The sequence below is a fragment of the Hyla sarda genome, chromosome 3, assembly GCF_029499605.1.
Source record: "Hyla sarda isolate aHylSar1 chromosome 3, aHylSar1.hap1, whole genome shotgun sequence".
NCBI classification, from domain to species: domain Eukaryota; kingdom Metazoa; phylum Chordata; class Amphibia; order Anura; family Hylidae; genus Hyla; species Hyla sarda.
The window spans coordinates 299,125,133-299,147,711 of NC_079191.1; the positions used below are offsets into that span (position 1 = coordinate 299,125,133).

A 22,579-nucleotide genomic window follows, 5' to 3' on the forward strand; every position below is an offset into this window, starting at 1 on the left:
AAATTTTGGGGGCCTTTCCCCCTTTGACCCATGTGAAAATGAAACATTTGGGGTAACACAATCATTATAGTGTTAAAAATCTAATTTTTCTATTTTACGGCCCACTGTTCAAAAAACCTGTGAGGTGTAAGTACTCACTGTAACCCTTGTTACATTCCTTGAGGGGTGTAGTTTCCAAAATAGTGTCACATGTGGTGGGTTTCTGCTGTTGTGACACCATGGGAGCTTTGCAAACGTACATGGCCCCTGACTTAAATGGCAGCAGAATTCTCTCTCTAAAAGCCCAATGGCGCTCCTTCTGTTCTAAAACCTGTAGTGTGCCAGCTGAGCATTTTACCTCCACATATGGGGCTTTTCCATAATCAGGAGAAATTGGGCTTCAAATTTTAGGGTCCATTTTCTCCTATTACACCATGTGAAAAAGACCCCCTTGTTACGTTCCTTGAGGGGTGTAGTTTCCCAAAATAGTATGCCATGTGGAGTTTTTTGTTCTGGCACCATGTGGGCTTCCTAATTGCATCATGCCCCCCAAAAACCATGACAGCAAAATTTGCTCTCCAAAATCCCACAGTTGCTCTTTCCCTCTTGAGCCATGCTGTGAGCCCGCAGAGCACTTTACGTCAACATATGAGGTATTTCCATACTCGAGAGGAATTGGGATACAAATTTTGGGGGGCTCTTTCTTCCTATACCCCTTGTAGAAATGAAAAAAATGGGGCTACATGAACATGTTAGTGTGAAAAATGATTTTTCTCCACTTTGCTGCTTTTCCTGTGAAACACCTAAAGGGTTAAAAAAAAACTTTCTGAACATCATGTTGATTACTTTGAGGGGTGCAGTTTCTATAATGGGGTCATTTATGGGGTATTTCTCACAGAAAGGCCCCTCACATCCACTTCAAACTTAACTGGTCCCTGAAAAAATGAGATTTTGAATTTGTCATAAAAATTTTGAAAATTGCTACTATGCATTGAAAAAGTAAAAACATGTCAACTTTATTATGCCAACATAAAGTAGACATAATGTATATGTGAATCAATATATTATTTATTTGGTATGTCAATTTTTCTTACAAGCAGTGTGTTTCAAAATTTGAAAAATGCTAAATTTACAAAATTTTCATGAAACTTGGGGATTTTTCACCACGAAAGGATGCAAGTAACGACAAAAATGTACCACTATGTTAAAGTAGAATATGTCACAAAAAACTATGCTGGAATCAGAATAAAAGGTAAAAAGCATCCCAGAGTTATTAATGCATAACATGACAGTGGTCAGATTAGCAAAAAAGGGATGAGTCCTTAAGGTGAAAATAGGCTGAGTCCCTAAGGGGTTAAGCCCTTAGAAGACAACTTAACCTCTAAAGGATGTAGGGCGTACCTGTACGCCCGGTCCCGGTGTTTAAAACAGGGTCACACCTGGGACCCTGGGCTAACAGCGCGTGGCACCGTGTGCTATTAATCCTTCAGACGCAGCGATCAAAGTTGACCGCTGCGTCTGAAAGTGAAAGTAAACGCTTCCCGGCAGCTCAGTCGGGCTGATCGGTACATCGCGATAAAATCGCCATGTCCCGATCAACTAGGACGCGAGCGGAGGTCCCCTTACCTGTCTCCGCCGCGTTCGATCTGGGTTTGATTGCTCCAAGCCTGAGCTACAGGCTTGAGCAATCGAGGCCCTATGTCGCTGATCCATACAAAGCTATGGCTTTGCAGGGATCAGCATAAGAGATCAGTGTGTGCAGTGCTATAGCTCCCTATTAGAGATGAGCGAACTTACAGTAAATTTGATTCGTCACAAACTTCTCGGCTCGGTAGTTGATGTCTTATCCTGCGTAAATTAGTTCAGCCTTCAGGTGCTTCGGTGGGCTGGAAAAGGTGGATACCTTCCTAGGAAAGAGTCTCCTAGGACTGTATCCACCTTTTCCAGCCCACCGGAGCACCTGAAAGCTGAACTAATTTATGCAGGAAAAGCCATCAACTGCCGAGCCGAGAAGTTCATGACGAATCGAATTTACTGTAAGTTCCCTCATCTCTACTCCCTATGGGAGCTATAGCACTGCAAAAAAAAAGTGAAAAAAAAAGTTAACAAAGGTCATGTAACCCCTTTCCTAATAAAAGTTTTAATCACCTCCCCCCATTTCCCATTAAAAAAAAACTGTAAATAAAAATAAACATATGTGGTATCGTTGCATGTGGAAATGTCTGAACTATAAAAATATATCATTAACTAAATCGCACGGTCAATTGCATACGTGAAAAAAAATTCCAAAGTCCAAAATAGCGTATTTTTGGTCACTTTTATATCATGAAAAAATGAATAAATAGCGATCAAAAAGTCTGATCAATACAAAAATGGTACCGTTCAAAACTTCAGAACACGGCGCAAAAAATGAGTCCTCATACTGGCCCGTAAGCAGAAAAATAAAAAAGTTATAGGGGATAGAAGATGAGAATTTTTAACATATACATTTTCCTGCATGTAGTTATGATTTTTTTCCGAAGTACGACAATATCCAACCTATATAAGTAGGGTATCATTTTAACTGTATGGACCTACAGAATAAAGATAAGGTGTAATTTTTACCGAAAAATTCACTGCGTAGAAATGGAAGCCCCCAAATTTACAAAATGACATTTTTTCTTCAATCTTATCGCACAATTAATTTTTTTTCCGTTTCGCTGTAGATTTTTGGGTAAAATGACTAATGTCACTGCAAAGTAGAATTGGTGGCGCAATAAATAAGCCATCATATGGAATTTTATTTACAAAATTGAAAGCGTTATGATTTTTAGAAGGTGATGAGGGAAAAATGAAAATGCAAAAACGGAAAAAGGGGTTAAAGGGGTAATCCGGTGGAAAGTATATTTTTTTCTTTTTAAGTCAACTGGTGTCAGAAAGTTAAACAGATTTGTAAATTAATTCTATTCATTTTCTTTTAAATCATTTCAGTACTTATTAGCAGCTGTATACTACAGAGGAAATTTTTTTGGGGGGATTTCTTTTTTGTCTGTCCACAGTGCTCTCTGCTAACAACTCTGTCCGTGTCAGGAACTATCCAGAGCAGGAGAAAATCCCCATAGCAAACATATGCTGCTCTGGACAGTTCCTAACATAGACAGAGGCGTCAGCAGAGACACTGTATATACAGCTGTATATACAGCTGCTAATAAGTACTGTAAGGATTAAGATTTTTTAATCTTTTTTAACCCCTTTAATGCAGCTTTATATGTGACTTGAGGTAAAAAATAAATAAAAATTATATACACGCACACACACACACATATATATATATATATATATATATATATATATATATATATGATCTGACAGCAGAATCTACTATGTAACAGGCCTAAAGACAATATGTAACTGTGAAACAGTTGGGGCAGCTCTGAATGTTACTGGAGTGTAAGATTTCATGTAACAATTGTGGCAGATACTGTTTATCCCTGCATATTCCTATATATGCTTTACACAGTAACAAACCTAACTCTCATTAATGATAAGCCCTCTCGACTTCCAGTGCACTGATGAGAGGAGGTGAGTATGCCAGCTCTGTCCTCCCGCTCCAGCGCTATCTACAGTGCCCATTTGCCTCTTGACAACGCTACTTCGATAGTGAAACATGTTGAGGGGGCCATATAAGTTTTAAATACTATTCAAGATCGCTTTCTTGATCTTCTTGGCCCAATTACCAAGATTTTAGATCTATCCGAGGAGGCTACTGCTTCTGGTGAGCCCATGAATCTTAATATTTTGAAGGGTTGGGCTCAAGGGGCCTTATGTATTTTTGGTGGAATCAATGCTACTATATGCACGGAAAGCGTAAGTTTCATCCTTATGAAACTCGATCCGCAATTGATTCATCTGGCTTCATCTGAGCCAGATTCCCCCACTAAAGGCTTACTCTTTGTTGATACTTTCATCAAGGAATTTAATAAATATGTGTCACTATTCTCCTCTCTAGATAAGGCCCAAACGTCCCTAAGAAAAGTGTTTCAGACACATGTTTTTTCCCGGACTGGGAAAAGAAGGGGCAAATTTCCCAGCCGTCCCTTTCAACAAGGACAATTAGTTCGTGCCCCACAAAAACAGGATAGATTCGCAATCCCTTCTACCACATACCAGCCAAACCCATTCTTCCCCACAAGAGGAAGACCCTGGAGGGCCAGAGGACCACACAGATATCCAAAATCCAGACCTAACTCAGGTAAGTCTTCCACTAATGTCTTCTTTTCACATTCCATTAGGAGGAAGGATTGCACATTTTTTCCATACCTGGGCTATGATTACCTCAGACTCTTGGATTCTAAACACTTTATTAGGTTACCAAATAGAATGTATTTATCTTCCATCTAAACACCGAATAGCTCAACCAATTCTCTTCTCAGAAACAGGCAAATCTCTCAGAGTCAGAAATCAAGGAACTATGCTCCAAAAACGCAATCATTCTGTCGTGCTAATAAGCCCCAAATATGAATCACTATTTCTAATATAACATGGCAACATGTATCCACCATTTTGTGTGAATTTTCAATAGGCCTAAAATGGAGTACCATTGATTGAAAATGCACAGACATTTCCTGAATGTCTGTAAATGGGTATCTCTTCAAAGAGACATGTAAATAAGCCAGACAAATAAGCCAAACAATGGTTTATTGGATGGTTACTTATCAAACAATGGTAGAGTCTTAAAAGGTAAATGTTCAAGGTATTCACATTTTAACCGTGTTAGCTGAGATTTTAGTACAATGGCTCTCATATGTATTGAGCTAAGTGATACTGGGGAGTTATATGATCCAATTGTTCACGAAGAGAAGTCAGTCAACATGACTAGTTTCAGCCAGGTGAACTAAAAAGGCTAAAATATTCTTCTTATAAAGCATTCTCATGGTATAATCCTTATAGCATGAATCTTTCCCTACTATACAATATTGATATATTTAACAATATATATATATATATATATATATATATATATATATATCTATAACTGATAGATAGGGGCATTATAACTTTTAGTATGATTCTGTATACAGCTATATAGCTAAATGCTGTACTCAGATGTCTAATCATATAATTGGTGTCGCCTGATGGATTAATTCATGATTATTAATCTCAGGAATAATATAGAGTATTATGAAAATATAGTAGCCATGATACATGATATATATATATATATATATATATATATATATATATATATATATCCCTTATGGTGAATTTAATCATACAGCATATACTGGCTATAATTAATGTTTAGTCATGATGTCATGAGCCTAGACATGTGACTTGCCCTGATCTCCATACACACACCCTCCAAACATCATTGAATAATATATTTGTGGGGAAGGATCTTTTAGATAGGGGAAAAGTTAAAAAGTGGGTGTGGGACAGATCCAGACAGACATCCAGGGAACACACCGACAGAGAGACAGCCATACAGACAGAGGGACCCATCCTGATCCCAAAGGCTACCTGAAGGGGCAGAGCCATGAAGAGTCAGGGAGAAATACTTTAGTCCATAAGCCCATTTCTTCCCTACTCACCAGTTATGACTAAAGGCGTTCCCTTGGGATCCAGGCAGCCACCTTTCTTTTATCCAGAAGTGCTCTTGGTAAGATACACCGGTTTCTTATTTGACTAAGTTACCTCATTTTAATATGGACAGTTATGTCATGTTTATGAGCAGACCGGCTTATTACATATACATATATATATATATATATATATATATATATATACACACATATTCTCCATTGGGAGATGGTAACCGTAGTGTATAAGCCACCCCCTTCTACTGCAGATGAACGGGGCGTCTTATGGGGATTAATGCAATAATCATATTGCATATATAGCATAGTCTGTTGGGATCCCACTCTACTTATATACATGACATAATAATAATTACCACGAGAGAACTTAATTTAAGTTTTCCTAATAATTAGTATATTTTTATACTGTATCTTACCAGGGAAAAGCTGTGGTTAGGACTGGCCAGGGTTTATTCCCAGTTTTTATATATATATATATATATCATATTTATAATAACTGCGTTATTTTATTATATTGCAAAAGTTACACTACCACTACTATAGAACTCATATCTGGGAAAATAGTCGGGCCCAGATGTGGTGAATTGCATTGTTTGTTTATTTTTGGCAATTCATAACGGTCATCATATTTTTCATATTTTTGTTGACCATAATTAATAATTAATAAATGAGTTATTAACCCCCGACAATTCAAGTACCCCTTCATACTCTGGGGTTTTTAAGCAACCTCTTCCTTGTGAAGAAAAAAAGAGGGCGGTCAAAGACGTGTCATAACTTTCAAAATACTAAACAAACAATTATGTGCTTTATCAGCACTTCAAGATGGAAGGCATCCATTTGTTGACAGATCTTTTATTACCGAACGATTGGTAAGCCAAAATCGATTTCAAAGATGCTTACCTCTCGGTACCTATGCATCATCTGTCTCAACAATACCTCCAATTTTTATGGAAGGATCAGAAATGGCAATTTACCAGCCTACCTTTTGGCCTGTCATCAGCCCCATGGTGTTTCACAAAGTTATTGAAACCAGTAAAAGCTGTATTGAGAGCTCGAGGTGTTCGTCTCATAATTTATCTGGACGACATCCTTATCATGGCTCAATCTTTGAAATTGATTCATCTTCACATTCAATGGACATTCTCTCTCCTATCCAATCTGGGTTTCATTGTTAATATGGAGAAGTCTGTACTTACCCCTCAAAAGGTAGAGTTTCTGGGTTTTCTAGTGAATACTCAGACTTCTCTCCTCAGCCTCCCTCCCAGGAGATTGACAACTATTTGGAAAGAAATCCATTTAATTCTGAACAGACAGACTGTTTTCTCTTAGTTCCATCGCTCGAGTAGTGGGCCTTCTTTCGGCCTCTATTCAAGCAATTTTCCCAGCTCCTCTACATTACAGAGCTCTTAAACGTCTGAAAGCTCAACACCTGAGGAACGGACTGGGATATTCGGACGAAATTGCTCTAACTTCAGATACCAAAGAGGAACCTCTTTGGTGGCTAAAACATCTTCAAGTTTGGAATGGAAAAACTATTTTTAATTCTGCTCCGGATCTGATAATCAAATCTGACACCAGTCGCATCGGTTGGGGAGGACGATGCGGTTCCTCCTCCACAGGAGGAAAATGGTCTTCAGAGGAGTCTCTCCTTCACATCAACTGCCTAGAATTACTAGTGGGTTTCTTCACTCTAAAAAGTTTTAGATCAAATTGTTGCATCCTCTTACGGATGGACAATATCTCTGCAGTACAGTATATAAACAAATTGGGAGGTCCCAGATCTGAACTTTTGTCCAACATTGCCAAGGAATTTTGGCATTACTGCTTTCACAGAGACATCGTCCTGAAAGCAGAATATTTACCAGGTCTCTCCAACATTATTGTAGATTGGAATTCCCGTTTCCTGTCGGATTCCAGCGATTGGAAACTGGATTCCAATATTTTCAACCGTATCAACCAACTTTGGGGTCCTCTTTAGTTAGATCTGTTTGCATCCCGATTGAATCATCAGACTCCTCCTTTTTACAGCTGGCGACCCGGTCCGGAAGCGGAAGGCATAGATGCTCCTCTTCAACATTGGCCTTCAGAAATTCTTTATGCCTTCCCTCCTATTGCTCTAATTTTGAGGGTCCTACTTCTCATCAAATCCCTGAGGTCATCTGTAGTACTGATAACTCCTTGGTGGCCGACCCAACCGTGGTTTCCTCAAATCCTGGAGAAGATCATAGACTTTCCTCGTCTTCTTTCATCTCACCCTCTAATTCTCCAAGATCCATCAGGCAACTCTCACCTGCTAGTAATTTCCAACACATTGAATCTAATAGCTTGGTTTGTTTCGGGACATCAGATTGGGATTTTGAACTTTCACGAACATCTAGAGAAATCTTATCTGATGCTTGGGCCCCAGATACCAGATCTGCTTACAGATCAGCCTAGAAAATTTTGTCTAATTGGTGCTTGCAACGGGATTTGGATCCCATACATGCACCTTTAGGTCACATTATTAACTTTCAATCTTCATCTTTTGATTCAGGCAAAGCATATAGAACGATCAATGTCTATAGATCAGCTATTTCCTTTTATCATTCTCCTTTTCAATCTTTACCTATAGGAAAACATCCTCTCATTTGTAAATTAATGAAAGGCATTAAATGTAGACACCCCCCCCCCCTTTACCTAAATATCATTCCACATGGGACATTACTATACGCCTTCGCTTTATTGAATCCTTAGGAGATAACAATTCTCTTTCACTAAAGCTTTTGTCTCTTAAACTCACAGCTCTGTTATGTCTTATCTCTTATATATCTAGAGTGTCGGACGTCAGAGCTCTGGATATATCTCACAGACATTATACCCCTACTGGAGTTAAATTTTTCATCTATAGACGTACTAAGACAGGTTTACAATCTGTCTTCTATCCTTTTCCTCACAAAAAACTTCTTTGTGTTGTTGATTGTCTTCAATCTTATGAACCAGGTACTCAATCTCTTAGACATCCTTCTGATTCTCAACTTTTAATTTCTTTCTGCAAACCCTATCGTCCAGTTTCTTCTCCTTCCTTAGCTAGGTGGATGAGACAAATTATGAAACTAGCTGGCATGGACATTTCTACATTTGGAGCTCACTGTTCTAGAGGAGCCATGTCTACAAAATGTAAACTAACTGGAGCTTCTTTATCTGACATTCTTAAGGCATGTTTTTCCTTTCAGCATAATTCCTTGTCTTGGATGAACCTTGGATTACAGAAGTTTTCTTCCTTCATGTTGGCCGTTTGACTCACCTGTTACAGTTTCTGCATGCTTCAAGATCCGTTAAGGATTTCTCCTCGTCTTGACTCAGTTCATTGATCCTGTTCTTCATACATGATTCGCCGTTTCTTCACGGGGGAATTTTTTCCACGTCGATTCTTCTACTCTCTGATGTTTATTGGACTTAAGATGAACTTTTTTCCTAACTATCTTTATTCATGGATATTTTAAGGTTTATAATACATGTTATTTGCATCAAAGAAGAGGAAGATTGTCACCTGCTCACACCTCTTGTCACCTGTACTAGCCTTTGATTGGCTACCTGATGTACCTAGTTGCATATTCAGGTTTTTTCTTTGTATCTGTAACGTTTACCTTGCTGCTATATTTATATGAGTAGTAAAGACGACTGCATAATGTACGCCTCCTGTCTTTAATAAAATCTATATTTTCCATCATCCAGATTAGGAAAATCCCCAATTAAACTGACATTCTCTACCTCTCAGAAGGGGCATTGACTAGAACTTCTTACTCTTCATATAGCCATGTTATAGGGAGCATAATATAGTTTATGAACTAACAAACTGTATCAACCTATGGTTATCGTTTAGGGATACTGACCATAGGCTGTTAATTACAACCTTCCAGTCCTCCTCATTAATATCCCCAAGCTCTTTTAATATTTAGCTTTACTGGGAAAAGTTATATTCTAGGATTTGAATTTATCAATTCAAAAATATAGTGCGATCTGACCTTAAAAATCTCCACACTACCAGTCCACCTAAGTGCATGCTTTACTTGCAAATATTGCAGTCTGTGACCTATTTTATTTTATTTCCATACATATGTTGCAAAACTTCAAAACTAACTTATTCACCCAGCTAAAAAAAATAAAAATCGATCAACCCTGGTGACCCCTTTCTCTTCCCACAGTGAGAAGTTTTTTTTATTTTATCCCTTTTTGCTTATTGCTTTTATAAAATATGACTGTCTCTTATTACTAATCATATGAGCCAGAAATCTGATGGGTTTCCCGCCCTCATAATACCGTCTTTGACCCTGAAAAAAGAACAGATTTTGAAAATTTTCTTGATTCATTGGTTATATATTTATTTTTTCTCTTTTCTCTTTTTTTCTAGTAGATTTCCTTTAGGGACCTTGTTTAATAAATTTTTTATAACTTCAATTTCTCCGAAAAGAGATAACATATCCTCCTTCTGTCTAACTTTTTTCCGAGAAATATTAATTTATTTTCTGAAAAACCCTGTAATAAAAGCTTTTAGGGTATCCCATAGAATTTTTGTTAATTTCCCAGAAAACTTCCACCTCTACCTCTAAATTCTCCAAATTCCCAAGCACCACCAGCCAGTGAGAACTGATTTTGTAAATTATGCGTAAAAGGTCACACTATCTCCCATAACCATTGCAATGATAAATTCAACACCACTGCATACGCTAACAGAGATTTGACTGTGTACAGTCATTTCTATGAAATTTGCGGTGCAAAGGAAAGTTGCAAAAAATTCTCGCAGAAAATTGTGATTTTTTTGCAAATTTTCACAACAAAAAAACATCTAAACACGTTGATAAATTCCCCCTCTCTGTCTCTTAGCTCACTTAAATCCTCTCTAATCAACATATCATCAGTAGACACGGATCCAATTTGTGTAGTTAGTTCTCCAAGGGCCTTATTGGATTTTTTAACCGCTATCAAAATTGAGTCCATAACATTCTGGGAGATTGCTGGTGGACCCTCCACACCCCCGTCTGACTCCTCAGTTTTCAATACTGCAAAATGCAATCCTGCTTTAGCCCCTTGCTGTTGTTAAGCTGATTTTTTTTTTTAAAGTTCCTTCCTATCGGTGAAGCCCCGCCCTCCTCCTGAACTCTTTTGGTTCACTTTAGGTGCCATCAAGAGGAGTCTCTTAATATTTAGACCAATGTGATATTCAAAGGCTTATCTGCAGTATCACCTTAAGTAGTCAGTCCAATAGTGTTTTTACCAAATTAGGGGGATTGCCAGTCCACCAGCTCATTCTCTTTTCTGCCCGGCATTTACATGTACAGACTTTATGTCTTTTTTGTTCAAGTATTCCAGCAGAAAACAGAAAAGGGTGGCTAGAATGTTTAGCGGATAAAGAAAAGGGGGAGAGAGAGCAGAAGACCCTTAGTTTCACATTTATGGTTCTTTTTTGCACTTTAGTTTTTCCTCCTTGCCTTCTAAAAATCATTTTGCTTTCAATTTTCCCCCTACAGGCCCATATGAGGGCTTTTTTTTGTGCCACAAATTTTACTTTATAATTATATCAATGCTTTCACCACAAAATCTACAGCAAAACTCCCAAAAAATAATTTGTGGGGCGAAAATGAAGAAAAAAAAAATACGCCATTTTGTACATTTTTGGGTCTGTTTCAAAAGTGCCTTTTTCAGTAACAATTACACATTATCCTCATTCTGTAGGCACATACGGTTACAGCGATACCCAAAATATATTTTGTTTTACTTCTTATAAAAACAATTATAACTTTCTGTATACAATTATAAAAATAAAATGTTTAAAATTGCCCTTTACTGAACAAAAAAATAGGTGGTGAAATTGAAATAGTAAAAGATGATTTTGCAGATTTGGTGGTTTTCTTTTCTACGCCATTTACCTTGAGGTTGAGATAACATGTTATTTTAATACTTTAGGCCGCCTGATTACAGCAATACCAGATTTGTATAGTTTACGTCATGTTTTACAAATTTAAAAAAAATTCTGCACTGTTTAGAATTTTTTTAATTGCCATTTTTTGACCCCTGTAGTTTATTTTTTTTCCACATACCAGGCTGTATGAGGGCAAATTTTTTGCACCATAATCTGTTTTTTGTATCGGAACCATTTTGGTATTGATCTGACTTTTTAATCACTTTTTAACTTTTTTTCTGGGATATTATAGAAATTGCAATTCTGTGGCTTGGTATTTTTTTTTTTACATTTACCGTATAGGATAAATAATGTTATATTTTAATAGGTCGTAGAATTACGCACGAAGCGATAACAAATATGTTTATTTTTATTATGTTTGCATGTTTTTATATAGGAAAAGGGGGCGATTTGAACTTTTTACATGGAAGGGTTAATGTGTGTTTTTTGAAACTTTTATTAAAACTTTTTTTTTTTACACTTTATTAGACTTATAGGAGGAATCATTAGATTCCTCATACAGATGAATAGAGTTCTATTGAACTAAATTGATCTGTGTGCTCTGTGATCCATTGATAGAGCCTGGTCCAGCCAGGATCTATCAATGACAGAGCCGCGGGGCAGCAGGGAACAGAGGTAAGTCCTGCGACTACCTCCATAGTGGATTGTCCCCTCACAATCGCTTTCTGGGGGGGGGCGATTTCCCCCCCACTAGCCCACCAGGGAGCAGTCACATGTCCCTTTAGACGCCGCTGTCCGCTTTGACAACGGCGATCTAAAGGGTTAATAGCCAGCAGTGGCTCCCAGCTACTGAGAACAGCCGGTGGTGTGAAACTTGCGCCCCGTGCAGACGTGCGACTGCTCCTCCCCTCAGCTCTCCGACGTTAGAGCTGGGGGGAGCGAAGGCAGAGGACGCAGGTCTGCACAGGGAGCAAGAAGCCACGCAGCCTCATCTCCCCATCGCACATCTAAGAAGGCAGAGCAGGGGAGAGATAGCTTCTCATCTACCCCTGCTCTGCTTCGGAGGACGCAAGTTTCCACAGCCGGGGGCTGCAGAGTATGGACCGGGCACGAGTCGGGAGTCACCACTCTTGATAAATTCACCCGCCCCCCCTCCTTCCCAATGACCCTAAACATTTAGCCAGAGCTACAATGGAATGGTTTAGATTGATGTCCTAAAAAGGCCCAATCAAAGCCCTGACCTGAATCTAATAAAGAACCTATGGAAAGACATGAAAATTGCTGTTCACAAACTGTCTTCATCCAATCTGACTGAGCTTCAGCCTTTTTGCAAAGAAGAATGGACAAACATTTCTCTAGATCTCAAAGCTGTTAGAGACATACTCCATTATGTTAAAGTGATTTACAGCTTCCAGCAGCATCCTCCTACTTTTATATGTAAGGATTTTCTTCAGCTGTTATGTGCTTATTTTTCTATAATCTCCATTTTTTTGGATGCTCTAGAATCATTTATCTGTTTAACAGAGATCTGGTCTCAAGATAAATTTTTTTCTACAATCGTCATCCTGAAAACAATTAAAATTGTACCTTGAGAGACCACTGTATTTTTAATGAAAACTAATTGTTATTTTCATCAATTTTAAAGCAGTAAATTAGAGAAGTAAAAATGTGCTACATATCCTATTAAGGATGCACATTTAATAGAGATATTCTAAATGATGGTGTATGCTTAGAGGCACCATGTTTGCTGCCTTTAGTTTAATAATCTTCCAGGCACATTTGCTCAATTAATGTGACTGCAACTGAGGATCATTGCAGCACATCAGAAGTATATAACTTACCTTACTATGGGCTTATTTGACTTTGGGAATGTAATTTCTCGAACTGGCTTTAAATCCCACGTACTCCATAACCTGTAAAAAGAAAGAAAATATAAATTTGAGTTAAAACATAATGACCCCAGCACTAAAGGTGTGAGTACTTACCTTAAAGGGGTACTCCGGAGGAAAACAATTTCTTTTTAATCAATTGGTGCCAGAAAGTTAAACAGATTTGTAAATTACTTCTATTTATCTTAAACCTTCCAGTACAGTACTTCTCAACTGCTGTATGATCCAGAGGAAGTTCTTTTCTGTCTGACCACAGTGCTCTCTGCTGACATGACAGATCCTGCTGTCCATATCAGGATCTGTCCAGAGCAGTAGAGGTTTGTGATGGGGATTTTCTCTGCTCTGGACAGTTCCTGAAATGGACAGAGGTGTCAGCAGAGAGCACTGTGGTCAGACAGAAAAGAAATTCAAAAAGAAAGGAACTTCATGTGGAGCATACAGCAGCTCATATGTGCTGAAATGATTAAGATTTCTAAATATAAGTAATTAAAAAATCTGTTTAACTTTCTGGCACCAGTTGATTAAAAAAAAAAAAAAAAAAGTTTTCCACTGGAGTACCCCTTTAAGTCTACCTATCATTTTAACAAACTTCTGAAATGTCATAGTGACAGCTTAACCCCTTCATGACCCAGCTAGTTTTGGCCTTTATGATCCAGCCCTTTTTTTCAAATCTGACATGTGTCTCTTTATGTGGTAATAACTTTGTAATGCTTTTACTGGGCATTGCAATTTTGAAATAGTTTTTCGTGACTTATTGTCCTTTATATTAATAGTAAATTTTTGTTGATATATGCAGCGTTTTTTTTGAAAAACTAAAAATATTGTGACAATTACTTGAAAGAGAAATAGTTATGCCAAATACATTTAGTTATTAATTCACATCTACAATATGTCTTCTTTATGTTTGCATCATTTGTTATACATTCTTTTACTTTTTTAGGGCATTAGAAGGGTTATAATACTATGAGCATTTTTTCACATTTTCATGGTAATTTAAAAATAAATTTTTTTTAGTGACCACTACAATTATGAAGTGGATTTGAGGGGCATGTATGCTGGAAACCCCAAAAAATCACCCCATTTTTAAAACTGCACCCTTGAAAGTATTCAGAATGACACTTACAAAGTTTATTAACCCTTTAGGTGGTTCAAAAGAATAAAGCAAAGTGAATGGCCATTTTTAACATTTCTAATTTTCTTTAGCATTTTTCTTCTTTAAACTATTTTTAGTGAGCATTTTGACCCCACAGGTGATTGAGGATAGTTTTTAACATCAGGCCGTAAAAATAAAATTTGTCATTTTTATGCACAAATTGCACCTCAAATTTTATTACCCAACTTCTCCTGAACGTGGTGGTACCCCATACGTGGTCATAAACCGCTTTTTTGGGCACACAGCAGGGCACAATTGGAATGCAGCGCCTTTTGGCATTTTGGATGCAGGTTTTGCAGAATGTGTTTTCTCGCACCAGCTGCATTTGCAGTGCCTACCGTGGTACCAGTACAGTGGAAAAACACCACAAGTGACCCCATTTTGGAAACTGCACCCCTCAGAAAATTCATATAGGGTGTTAGTGAGCATTTTGACCCCACAGTGCATTGAGGATAGTTTTTAACAGGCTGTGAAAACAAAATGTTTAATTTTTATGCACAAATTGCACACTTAGCACAAGTTGGCTCATTTTCACAGGGAACGCAGGAATAACAGCACCCAAAATTTTATTACCCAACTTCTCCTGAACGTGGCGGTACCCCATGTGGTCATAAATCGCTTTTCGGGCACACAGCAGGGCACAAAAGGAATACAGCGCCTTTTGGCATTTTGGAAGCAGATTTTGCAGAATGTGTTTTCTCACACCAGATGTATGCCCACCGTGGTACCAGTACAGTGGAAAACCCCCACAAGTGACCCCATTTTGGAAACTACAGAGAATTCATTTAAGGGGTAGTGACCATTTTGACCTCACAGTGAATTGAGGATAGTTTTTCACCCCTTCCCGCTATTGGACGTATGCATACGTCCAGGCGAACTACACGTTCGCGCAAATGGACGTAAGCATACGTCCAAGCAATCTCCTGCTCTGCCGCGGGCAGCACAGGAGATCTCCTGCTCTGCCGCGGGCAGCACAGGAGATCGCTGGCGGCATTAACCCCATAGATGCCGTGATCAGTTCTGATCACGGCATCTATGGTGTTTGCAGAGGGAGCGCTCTCCCCCTGCCCACCAATGGCGGCGCCCTCGATCCCTCGATCCCCCTGAAGGGATAGGAGTGAGGTGGGAGGGGTGCCACCCCCTCCTATCCCTGCTATTGATCGGCCGGAGCGACCGACCAATAGCAGACTGGGGGCGGGGGGGGGGTTAAAGTTCGGTTCCCCCCGCTATGCCCACCCATCGGTGTCCGGGCACAGCGGGGGGAACCGTGTAGTGGCGGCGGTCAATTACCCGGCGGTGGCGGCTGTGATCATGGCGGCGGTGGAGGCGAGTATGGCGGCGGCGTGTCCGGGAGTCTCTTGCCTAGCAACATCTGCAGGGCGACAGTTTGGAGAGTGGTCTCTAAACTGTGGCCCTCCAGATGTTGCAAAACTACAACTCCCACAATGCCTTGACAGCTGTTTGCTGTGTTGGCATGCTGGGATTTGTAGTTTTGCAAGATGGGGTTCAGGCTAGAGATCACTGACAGTGGTCTCTAAACTGTAGCCCTCCAGATGTTACAAAACTACAACTCCCAGCATGCCCAGACAGCAGTTTGCTGTCTTAGCATGCTGAGATTTGTAGTTTTGCAACATCTGGAGGGCTACAGTTTAGAGACCACTGTCAGTGATCTCCAGCCTGAACCCCTCTAAATCTTGCAAAACTACAACTCCCAGCATTCAGGAACAGCAAAAGGCTGTCTCGGCATGCTGGGAGTTGTACTTGCGTGCCTCCAGCTGTTGCATTACTACATCTCCCAGCATTCCCTTTGGCAATCAGTACATGCTGACAGTTGTAGTTCTGCAACAGCTGGAGGCTCACTGGTTGGGAAATACCGAGTTAGGTAATAGGTTCTATTACCTAACTCAGTATTTTCCAACCAGTGTGCCTCCAGCTGTTGCAAAACTACAACTCCCAGCATTCACGTTCTGTCAGTGCATGCTGGGAGTTGTAGTTTTGCCCCCCCTCCCATGTGAATGTACAGGTTACATTCACACTGGCGGTGGATTACAGTGAGTTCCCCGCTTCAAGTTTGAGCTGCGGCAAATTTTCCGCCACAGCTCAAACTCCTAGCGGGAGACTCTGTGTAATCCGCCGTCAGTGTGAATGTAACCTAAAAACACTACACTACACTAACACAAAATAAAGGACACTACATATACACTGCCCACCCCCCCCCCCCCTTCCCCCCCAATAAAAATGAAAAAGGTATCCTACGGCAGTATTTCCAAAACGGAGCCTCCAGCTGTTGCAAAACAAAAACTCCCAGCATTTCCGGACAGCCATTGACTGTCCAAGCAGGCTGGGAGTTTTGCAACAGCTGGAGTCACCCTGTTTGGGAATCACTGGCTTAGAATATCACTATGTCCACCCCTATGCAAATTCCTAATTTAGGCCTCAAATGCGCATGGCGCTCTCACTTTGGAGCCCTGTCGTATTTCAAGGAAACAGTTTAGGGCCACATATGGGGTATTTCCGTACTCGGGAGAAATTGCCTAACAAATTTTGGGGGGCTTTTTCTCCTTTTAGTTGGGGTCTATACCAGCATGTTAGTGTAAAAAAAAACATTTTTGTACACTAACATACTGGTATTGCCCCATACTTTTAAATTTCACAAGCGGTAAAAGAAAAAAAGCCCCCAAAATTTGTAACACAATTTCTCCTGTGTACGGAGATACCCCATATGTGGGCGCAAAGTGCTCTGCGGGCGCACAACAAGGCTCAGAAGGGAGAGTGCACCATGTACATTTGAGGTCTAAATTGGTGATTTGCACAGGGGTGGCTGATTTTACAGCAGTTCTGACATAAGCGGAAAACAATAAATACCCACATGTGACCCCATTTTGGAAACTACACCCCTCACAGAATGTAACAAGGGGTATAGTGAGCATTTACACCCCACAGGTGTCTGACAGATCTTTGAAACAGGGGTCTGTGAAAATGAAAAATACATTTTTTAATTTGCACAGCCCACTGTTCCAAAGATCCGTCAAATGCCAGTGGGGTGTAAATTCTCACTGCACCCCTTATTACATTGCGTGAGGGGTGCAGCTTTCAAAATGGGGTCACATGTGGGGGGGGTCCACTGTTCTGGCACCACGGGGGGCTTTGTAAATGCACATGGCCAAATTCTCTCTCCAAAAGCTCAATGATTCTCCTTCTCTTCTGAGCACTGTGGTTCGCCCCCAGTGCACTTCACGTCCACTTATGGGGTATTTCCATACTCAGAAGAGATGGGGTTACAAATTTTGGGGGGTATTTTCTGCTATTATCCCTTGTAAAAATGTGTTTTTTTTTTACATATGCAAAAGTCGTGAAACACCTGTGGGGTGTTAAGGTTCACTTTACCCCTTGTTACGTTCCCCAAGGGGTCTAGTTTCCAAAATTGTATGCCATGTGTTTTTTTTTTTTGCTGTCCTGGCACCATAGGGGTTTCCTAAATGCTGCATGCCCCCAGAGCAAAATTTGCTTCCAAAAAGCCAAATGTGACTCCTTCTCTTCTGAGACCTGTAGTGCGCCAGCAGAGCACTTTTCATCCCCATATGGGGTGTTTTCTGAATCGGGAGACATTTTGGGGGGTATTTTCTGCTATTACCTTTTTTAAAAATGTAAAATTTTTGTAAAACCAAGCATTTTTGGTAAAAATTTAATTTTTTTTTTACATATGCAAAAGTCGTGAAACACCTGTGGGGTAGTAAGGTTCACTTTATCCCTTGTTAGATTCCTCAAGGGGTCTAGTTTCCAAAATTGTATGCCATGTGTTTTTTTTTTTTTGCTGTCCTGGCACCATAGGGGCTTCCTAAATGCGACATGCCCCCCGAGCAAAATTTGCTCTCAAAAAGCCAAATATGACTCCTTCTCTTCTGAGCATTGTAGTTCGCTCGTAGTGCACTTCAGGTCAACTTATGGGGTACCTCCATACTCAGAAGAGATGGGGTTACAAATTTTGGGGGGTCTTTTCTGCTATTAACCCTTGCAAAAATGTGAAATTTGGGGGGAAAAACACATTTTAGTGAAAAAAATTATTATTATTTTTTCACATATGCAAAAGTCGTGAAACACCTGTGGGGTATTAAGGCTCACTTAATTCCTTGTTACGTTCCTCAAGGGGTCTAGTTTCCAAAATGGTATGCCATGTGTTTTTTTTTTTTGCTGTTCTGGCACCATAGGGGCTTCCTAAATGCAACATGCCCCCAAAAACAATTTCAGAAAAACGTACTCTCCAAAATCCCCTTGTCGCTCCTTTGCTTCTGAGCCCTCTACTGCGCCCGCCGAACAATTTACATAGATATATGAGGTATGTGCTTACTCGAGAGAAATTGAGCTACAAATTGAAGTATAATTTTTATCCTTTTACCCCTTGTAAAAATTCAAAAATTAATATGTTCTACAAGAACATGCAAGTGTAAAAAATTTAGATTTTGAATTTTCTCCTTCACTTTGCTGCTTTTCCTGTGAAACACCTAAAGGGTTAAAACACTTACTGAATGTCATTTTGAATACTTTGGGGGGTGCAGTTTTTATAATGGGGTCATTTATGGGGTATTTCTAATATGGAGACCCTTCAAATCCACTTCAAACCTGAACTGGTCACTGAAAAATAGCGAGTTTGAAAATTTTGTGAAAAATTGTAAAATTGCTGCTGAACTTTGAAGCCCTCTGATGTCTTCCAAAAGTAAAAACATGTCAATTTTATGATGCAATCATAAAGTAGACATACTGTATATGTGAATCCCCAAAAAATTTTTGCCGGGAATATCCATTTTCCTTACAAGCAGAGAGCTTCAAAGTTAGAAAAATGCAAAATTTTCTATTTTTTCATCAAATTTGGGGATTTTTCACCAAGAAAGGATGCAAGTTACCACAAAAAATTACCACTATGTTAAAGTAGAATATGTCACGAAAAAACTCTCTCGAAATCAGATTGATAAGTAAAAGCATTCCAGAGTTATTAATGTTTAAAGAGAACCTGTCATCAACAAAAACTTTTAATATGTTGTTCATAATCATTAATGAAGAGATATTGTAATATATCTTCATTAAAAAATATTAATATTTATACCAGTTTTTTCATTTTATACTTTTGGCCACTAGGGGTCACTCTTCTATGCCTGGTCTGCAAGCAGCATCCTATGCTTTTCATAGTAAGTGTACAGCTTTTAGGACTAATGCTCTGGTCCTTCCACCGGAAGTTCACTACTCTCAGCTCAGGACTCGCTCCCAGCCTGTGAGCTACAAGCCTGCACATGCCTCTCATATAACAGCCATTCACCTCCCCCTCCCCCCTGCTTTGTGTTCTCCCTGCCCCTCACCACACGTTATCTTATACATTGTATTATCTCACTGCACTCCCTGCTCTGTGCCCCCCCCCCCCCCCCCCCTGATATTCATCTTAATCACTGCCTCTGTAATTGCTCCCACTGCTCCTGGTTCTCAGCATTGACTTTTTAGTGCAGAGAGACACAGTAGAGAGAGAGAAAGAGACAGGCTGCCGTCCCTACCCTGTACTTAGTCTGTATGCACACTGCAGTGTTTCCCAACCAGGGTGCCTCCAGCGGTTGCAAAACTACAACTCCCAGCATGTCTGGACAGCTGTTGGCTGTCTGGGCATGCTGGGAGTTGTAGTTTTGCAACAGCTGGAGGTGCCCTGGTTGGGAAACACTGCTGCAGAGGGAGAGCAGCATACAGGAAGACTGGCAGAAGCAGAGTCCCGGCCAAGCTTCATGTGAGATCATGCCTGCTGGGACCCGCCTCCTTCCACCCCTCAGAAAGACAGTGTTCGTGAGCTAATGAAGAGGGATAAAAAAGGTATTTCCACAGCGTTTTAAACCTCAATAAACACAGGGATAGGCATAGTTAGAGAAGGGGACAGATGGGAAGGGGGATCAGGGAAAGTTTAGATGATAACAGGTACTCTTTAAAGTGACAGTGGTCAGAAGTGCAAAAAAGGGCTGCGTCCTAGAGGTGAAAATGGGATGCGTCCTTAAGGGGTTAACATTAGGCCATGAAAATATTTGTCATTTTTATGCACAAATTGCACATTTAGCACAAGTTGGCTCATTTTCACAAGGAACGCAGGAATAACAGCACCCTAAACTTTGTTACTCAACTTCTCCTGAACATGCCAGTACCCCATTTTTAGCATGTTACCTTCTGACTGGGCAGATGGCAGGGCTCAGGAGAGAGATCGCATCAAGCCCAAGTTCAGGTCTACTTTGGTCACATTTATTGCATTGTGCTTTTATTGCAGAGGCTTAGAGGTGTAAAAATTGCTGAAACCGCAGAGAAATTACCCATTTTAAAATTTATACCCTTCAAGGAATTCATAAAAGTGGGTGTTGAGCATTTTGATCCAACAGAGGCTTTCCAAAAGGTAATGCTCTTAGGGATTGAGCAAAAGGAAAATTGTGATTGCGTCACAGATATGCCATTTAAGTTCCAAATACGTTGTGCTTAGCTTACACAGATTTTGCTGGAATGGTTTTGGGGTAAAATGAGAAAATTTGCGGCATACTGTACCGCACATTTTGCTGGAATGGTTTTGGTGTAAAATTAAAATGATTACAGAATGGGTGCCAAATTGAGGTTGGATTTTAGATGTGGGGACACATAGAAACTGCAGAGAATGGGGATGAAAAGGTGTTAAAAGATACATTTAGTAATCTAGGGATTTGTGGAACTCTTTGAAACCATCTTTTATGCACAGACCAGGGTTATCAGGGCAAGTTTCACAGTGGAAAGTGGTGTCCTTTCTGATGCCTTTTTTGTAGCAGACTCAACATCTCTTTTGGGTCCTTCCTTTTTTTCGGCTTGAGGGTATAACAATGAGAAAATGTTGGCCAGGTACAATACGGTTGTACCCCACTGATGAGGTACTGGCCTCTTGACAGTGGTTGCGCAATATGTGTTTTGGGGAGGCCTCGCTGGCGAACAATGCCACAGGCGACAGTAGCCCTGGCAGCAAGGCACTGAAAGAGAGGAAGGCTTAAATAAAAATTGTCCATCTAAAGGTGATACCCTTTGTCTAAATGTGGCTACACCATGTCCCAGACAATTTCCCCCACTTACTCCAAGAGAGGGAGGGGGGAGGGGGCATTCTGGGGGCGCAATAATGCTGTCTTTCCCTTCGTACACTCTAAATTTAAGAGTGTACCCCGAGATGCTTTCATACAGCTTGTACAATTTTATTCCGTACCTGGCCCTCTTATTGGGCAAGTACTGACAGAATTTAAAATGTAGCACAAGTAGAAAATAGGGACGTCACTCACCAGGATACCGTGCCAATAATTCTTTATTCACATGGTGCAGTTACAGACATGGTGCACGGACGATCTTCCAAGGACTCAGCTAGTCAGTGTAAAACTGGGTTACAGCTGTTGCGCGTGCGTCATCACGCTTCATCAATGGGTCTGATGAAGCGTGATGACACACGCGCAACAGCTGTAACCCAGTTTTACACTGACTAGCTGAGTCCTTGGAAGATCGTCCATGCACCATGTCTGTAACTGCACCATGTAAATAAAGAATTATCGGCACAGTATCCTGGTGAGTGATGTCCCTATTTTCTACTTGTGCTACATTTGAAGTTGTTTGTTCTTAAGGGACTTGGAACCCGAAGGTATGCAGTGCCTGCCAGCACTGTGAAGGGAACTGTGTTGCCTAGTTTGGGCTATTTTGCCATCGCTATATTGGCTGAGTGTGAACTGAGGAAATATAGGGGTAGAAGTGCCGGCTGCTTGTTTCTCTGCACTGCTTGTGACTGACAGAATTTAAGCCGGCCTTTGAAGTGGATTAGGGATTCATCCACACAAATATCCTTTTCTGGGATGTATGCCTCTGAAAGCTTGGCACTGAAATGGTCAATTATTGGCCGAAGTTTATAGAGGCGATCAAAAGAGGGATCATTTCGATGTGATAAGGACCTTGATACTCCCATTACCCTCCCACAGTGGCGTGTGATATGGGAACAGGCTTCTAAGGCCTCTATCTGTATGGCCTATAAAGAGACGCAGTATAAGTTACTTATGGGCTGGTATCATATGCC

General features: G+C 40.2%; 1 protein-coding gene across 4 annotated transcripts in view; it reads right to left on the reverse strand.

The window, feature by feature from the left end:
• Positions 1–22,579, reverse strand: part of LYST (lysosomal trafficking regulator) — a 1,083,863-nt gene that overhangs the window by 8,203 nt on the left and 1,053,081 nt on the right. For all 4 annotated transcript variants that reach the window (XM_056566940.1, XM_056566939.1, XM_056566938.1 and 1 more), the window contains exon 51: positions 13,296–13,367. In XM_056566940.1, coding sequence (XP_056422915.1) covers positions 13,296–13,367 — 72 coding nt within the window. The remainder of the gene's footprint in view (positions 1–13,295; positions 13,368–22,579) is intronic.